Raw genomic sequence first — 5,220 nt, 5'->3', positions numbered from 1 at the left:
CCTCCACGCACTTCCCCCCACCCACTCCACCCGACAGCAGCTCCTCCACGCACTTCCCCCCACCCACTCCACCCGACGGCAGCCCCTCCACGCACCTCCCCCCACCCACTCCACCCGACGGCAGCTTGGCAGGAAGACAGTCTTTACTTTTCAGCAGGGATGGGGCTGGTACCTTATTGCACCCACCCTAGCCAAGGGATCAGCCAGTCATGCCGTGGGCCTCGCCTCCTGAGGGCACGCCTCCTCCCCAAACCCAGGGACATGCCCTGCAGGAGGCCGGGAGGCCTGGCCGGTGAGGGCTGCTCTTCCTGCGGCTGAGCTGCCTGTCTGAGTGATCCATGTACGCACAGGGGCTACACTGCACGTTCAAGGATGCCCTGTCCTCGAAACCACAGCCCCACTGGGAAGGCGGCCCCAGCGCAAGGTGTAGGCTACGGGGAAGGGCGAAGAGCCTTCCCACGGGAGCCGGGCCCGAAGCAGGACGCCTGCGTGGTGGGTGGTGGGCAGAGATCCCAGCCCTAGAAACTGGGCACGCCCGCACAGCCAGACCCACTGGGGAATGGGCAGGCACCTTGATGCTGTCATGTTTGAGCGAGGACTCTCAGGCTGCACCCCCAGTCGACTCAACGCCATTCCTCTACGGGCAGCGCTTCCACATGCAGCCCTCTCTACCCGGGTGATGGGAGCTCTTGGGTTGCTGTAGGCTACGGAGATGTCCAGGAAACCTGAGCTCTGTTCTCTGCCTTCCCTCTGGGCTGCAGTGACATGTCTGTCTCCATGCCTGCACCTCTCATTCTGCTGCCTCAGTGTTAGTTCCCTGTGGGTCACCCCCAGCATAGGACATCATGCCCTAAGACCAACCCATCCTTACTCCCTTCAGCACTGCCCCCTTTCTCCATCTCCTCTCCTTAGGTTGTCTCATGACCCATTTTGTCCAGCATTTATTCCGTCCCCTCTGCTCTTGCCTTGGGTCCTCAAGACCACCCACACGGCTGGTGCTTTGCTGCCTGAGCTAGAGTCGTGCTCTCGGCTGAGATTTCTGACGGGACACAGCAAGGCTGCACAGCGGGCTCAGCAAAGGAGAAACGTGTCCGTGCAGGTTGCTGTGCCTCTCCCGCAGTGCGAGTCGCCTGGAGTGTACCCTCTCTGCTCCCACAAATGCAGCAGCACAGGCCTGCGGCTCCTGCCCCGCAAACTTGAGTCCTGAGACCCAGAATGTAGTGTTTTTGATGCGGTACAGGCATTCTCTGCCTGGCAACCTGAATTCCAGACTCACAGAAGGAAAGCCAGTATTTGCCATAAATCTTGTTATTTGTACACGTGGTCTAGGCCAACCGGTACGGAGGCATGACCTTATCACTTAGGGACATTGCAGGAGCCACAGTCCCAGACACCTGCCAAGGGCCAGGCGCGCAGGCTGCCCCTCCTGAAGCTGGATGCCTCAGGCCTGCTGTGCTCAGAGGGCTGCACCTGCAGGAGCCCTGACCAGCTGTGTTCCTCCTGCAGCATCGTCTGTGTCGGCGGAGATGGCATGTTCAGCGAGGTGCTGCACGGTCTGATTGGGAGGACACAGAGGAGCGCCGGGGTCGACCAGAACCACCCCCGTGCCGTGCTGGTCCCCAGCAGCCTCCGGATCGGAATCATTCCCGCGGGTACGGAGCCGGCCTGGTGTTCTCTGTTCTCTTCATTCCCATCCTTAGGAATTGTTCTGCACAAGCAGCCACCTCGGACACTTAATAACCCAATTATACTCAGTTTAGTGCGTGCAGATTTCCTACCATTAGGGCCACTCTTGGGGTGACATCGTTGAGAGTATGACCCCAGTGAAGTAGACACTTGTGGAAAGTTGCCTGACTCCCCCGAAGGCTGCTTCTCGCAAGGCAGGAGAATCCTGCCGCCGGGGGCGCATCCTGGAGTGGGGAAGCCCCTGGTGCCCAGAGCAGGTAGGTAGGTCGGCAGGGGTGCGTTCTGGAAGAAGTGACTTCTGGACCTGAAGCAACTGGAAGTTTGGGTGGGTGTGGGCAGAAGGAGTCAGGCTGGGGAGTTGAGAGGAGACTGAGCAGGAAAGGTGGGGGCGGAACCAAGGGCAGGTTCTGGTTAAGCCTGGGAGCAGCTGGGCTGTGTCCTGAAGTGCTAGTTTGGCTTGGTCCATTCCACATCCTTCTGGGAAGCACATCCTTCTGTGATTGTTCTTTGAAAAATCATGGTGTTAAGCTGAGTCAAGGTGAGGGCCTGAGTGTGGTGAGTTGCAGGCTTTGTGAATGACCTGCCAGGGGACGAGGTGCCTCTGTCCTCTCTGGCCTTGTGTCTGGCCCCGAGGGTGATGGCACAGTGCATACTTTCACCCTGGTCACTGCTCTGGGACATGAGCATCACAGTCATTCCCATTTTATGAATGAAAACAGGAGGCACTGGGGGTGAGGTCACAAGGTCACCAGATGGGAGCCAGAGTTGGAGGCTTAGAGCCCACTTTGCTGCAAAGCAAGGGAAAGGCCAGCCCTCACGAGGGACAGAGTCCCCAAGCCACCTTCTCTGTGGGTGCTGTTCTCAACTCTAACCTGCCTCCGACAGGTGACATTGTGGGCCAGTGTTTACTTGAAGGAGTCGTCCTTTAAACTTAAGCCATTACTCCTTAATGACAGAGCTTGTGAATAACGGTGTGAGGCAAAGTGTTGCCCATAGATGGTGACATTGTGGATGTTTTCAATATCAAGATTCATTTTTAGGGGGATTTGTGTTAGCATAATATCTCATGAATTACTAATAATTGTTAGCAACAAGTTGACGAAGGTCACGGTTTTAAGCATATAGGAAAGGGATGATCGTCTGGTGAGGACCCCTTCCCTTTGGCTATTGGGGAAGGTGGGATGTGGTTATTTATAGAGAAGAATTTTTCGTAATATCGCCTGATGAGTTTTAGAAGAATGCCGCTTGCCTGAGAAGATCCTGTCTGATAAGAACAGCCCGGCTCCTGGCTGGGAGACACGAAGGGGAGAAATCGTTCTTTAGAAGTAGCTCGGCCGGGCGCGGTGGCTCAAGCCTGTAATCCCAGCACTTTGGGAGGCCGAGACGGGCGGATCACGAGGTCAGGAGATCGAGACCAGCCTGGCTAACACGGTGAAACCCCGTCTCTACTAAAAAATACAAAAAAAAACTAGCCGGGCGAGGTGGCGGGCGCCTGTAGTCCCAACTACTCGGGAGGCTGAGACAGGAGAATGGCGTAAACCCGGGAGGCGGAGCTTGCAGTGAGCTGAGATCCGGCCACTGCACTCCAGCCTGGGCGACAGAGCGAGACTCCGTCTCAAAAAAAAAAAAAAAAAAAAAAAAAAAGAAGTAGCTCAATACATACATAGGAGGCTGAGGCAGGAGAATCGCTTGAACCCGAGAGGCGGAGGTTGCCATGAGCCGAGATCATGCCACTGCACTCCAGCCTGGGTGACAGAGCGAGACTCCGTCTCAAAAAAAAGAAATAGCTCAATAGAGAAAAAGCTCTCAGCACCCCCTTCTCGTAACAAGTCTCTCAGTTAAACCAAAGCATTGTAGAAATGTCCCGCTGGATCTCGGCGGAGCCTCTGCTGGATTTCTTCGCATCCTTCTCAGGCCTCGTGTGTGCCACCGACCTCTCAGTTCCTGCCAGGCAGTGAGAAGTGGGGAGAGCAGAAGAGCTGGCCAGAGCGGATGGCTCAGGAGGGCCCCTGGGCCCTGGCTGATGTCTGTCTTCCCCAAAGGCGGGGCGCTTGCTTTCAGTGGTGTGTCCTCGGTGGGGCACCCAGCCCTGGCACCGAGAGGCTCTCTTAGATGTCTGTTGAAAGACTGAGCACAGCTGTGTCAGGTCGAGCTCTATGTTCACACACATGCTCCAGGCTCCCGGGCCCTGAAGGTGCAGAGATCACGGCTTGTCTTTTTGTTTGAGACGGGTCTCACTCTGTCACCTAGTTTGGAGTGTACTGGCGTGATCGAGTGCACTGCAGCCTAGACTGCCCCAGGCTCAAGTGATCCTCTTGCCTCAGCCTCCCAAGTAGCTAGGACCACAGGTGTGCACCACCACACTCGGCTCATTTTTTTTCACATTTTTGTAGAGATGGGGTTTTGCCACGTTGCCCAGGCTGGTCTCAAACTCCTGGACTCAAATGATCCACCAGCCTCTGCCTCCCAAAGTGCTGGGATTAGAGGCGTGCACCACCATGCCTGGCCAGTCACCACTTGTCTTGCTGGCTGGCGCCGGTTCAAGTGGCCTTCCAGTTCTTCGTGTTTGTTTGTTTGTTTGTTTGTTTGAATCAGTCTCACCCTGTCGTCCAGGCTGGAGTGCAGTGGTGCTATCTCGGCTCACTGCAACCTCTGCCTCCTGGGCTTAAGCAAGTCTCCTGCCTCAGCCTCCTGAGTAGCTGAGACTACAAGTGTGTACCACCATGCCTGGCTAAGTTTGTATTTTTAGTAGAGACAGGGTTTTGCTATATTGGCCAGGGTGGTCTCAAACTCCTGACGTCAAGTGATCTGCCTGCCTTGGCCTCCCAAGGTGCTGGGATTACAGGCATGAGCCACCGCACCCAGCCCGTTCCGATTCTTTGAATGACCCAGACAACCAAAGTTGTCGGCCTTGCACTGTGTCTCCCTAAGGCCACGCGTGCCTGAGTGAGATCAAGGCTCCGTCTCCTGCCATCTTCACCCCAGGCCCTCACTCCATCCTTCTTTCCGTACTCTCTCTGCATCTTCCACACTCATGAAGGACCCTGACCCCTTCACATGTGTGGCTCTCAGAGGCTCCAGGTCATCATTTCCTTGTGGACATCCCTTGACGTGAAGTCTCTGGGCCCACTTAATTCTCCCATGAAGGCCACCCACGGGGCTGGGAGGGGGAGTTTTCCTGAGCCTGGCGCAGCCTGGAGGTTTGTCTGTGGTTTAACTTTTATTCCATCTGATAGGCTGAGTATGCTGCCTTATTCACTATCTTTATTTACTCTGTTTATTTGTATTTCTTTCATTATGCATGAGGCCACACTGTTTTCACAGATCCTCTTGCTGTTTGCATTGTGTGCTTTTGTAAACTTCCTTTCCCTTGCTTGCTTCCATGCGGAAGCAAGAGGGCATTGTCACTTTTTTTTTTTTTTTTTTTTTGAGATAGAGTCTTGCTCTTTTACCCAGGCTGAAGTGCAGTGGCATGATCTCAGCTCACTGCAACCTCCGCCTCCCAGGTTCAAGCAATTCTCCTGCCTCAGCCTC

At 55.2% G+C, this 5,220-nt stretch overlaps 1 protein-coding gene across 1 annotated transcript in view; it reads left to right on the top strand.

Moving 5' to 3' along the window:
• Positions 1–5,220, top strand: part of CERK (ceramide kinase) — a 52,505-nt gene that overhangs the window by 22,713 nt on the left and 24,572 nt on the right. The window contains exon 7 of the mRNA XM_011984072.1: positions 1,507–1,652. Coding sequence (XP_011839462.1) covers positions 1,507–1,652 — 146 coding nt within the window. The remainder of the gene's footprint in view (positions 1–1,506; positions 1,653–5,220) is intronic.

The sequence above is a fragment of the Mandrillus leucophaeus genome, unplaced genomic scaffold (genome assembly GCF_000951045.1).
Source record: "Mandrillus leucophaeus isolate KB7577 unplaced genomic scaffold, Mleu.le_1.0 Scaffold26, whole genome shotgun sequence".
Lineage (NCBI taxonomy): Eukaryota > Metazoa > Chordata > Mammalia > Primates > Cercopithecidae > Mandrillus > Mandrillus leucophaeus.
The sequence above is the reverse complement of the archived record's forward strand: the minus strand, read 5'-3'. Positions and strand labels throughout refer to the sequence as shown.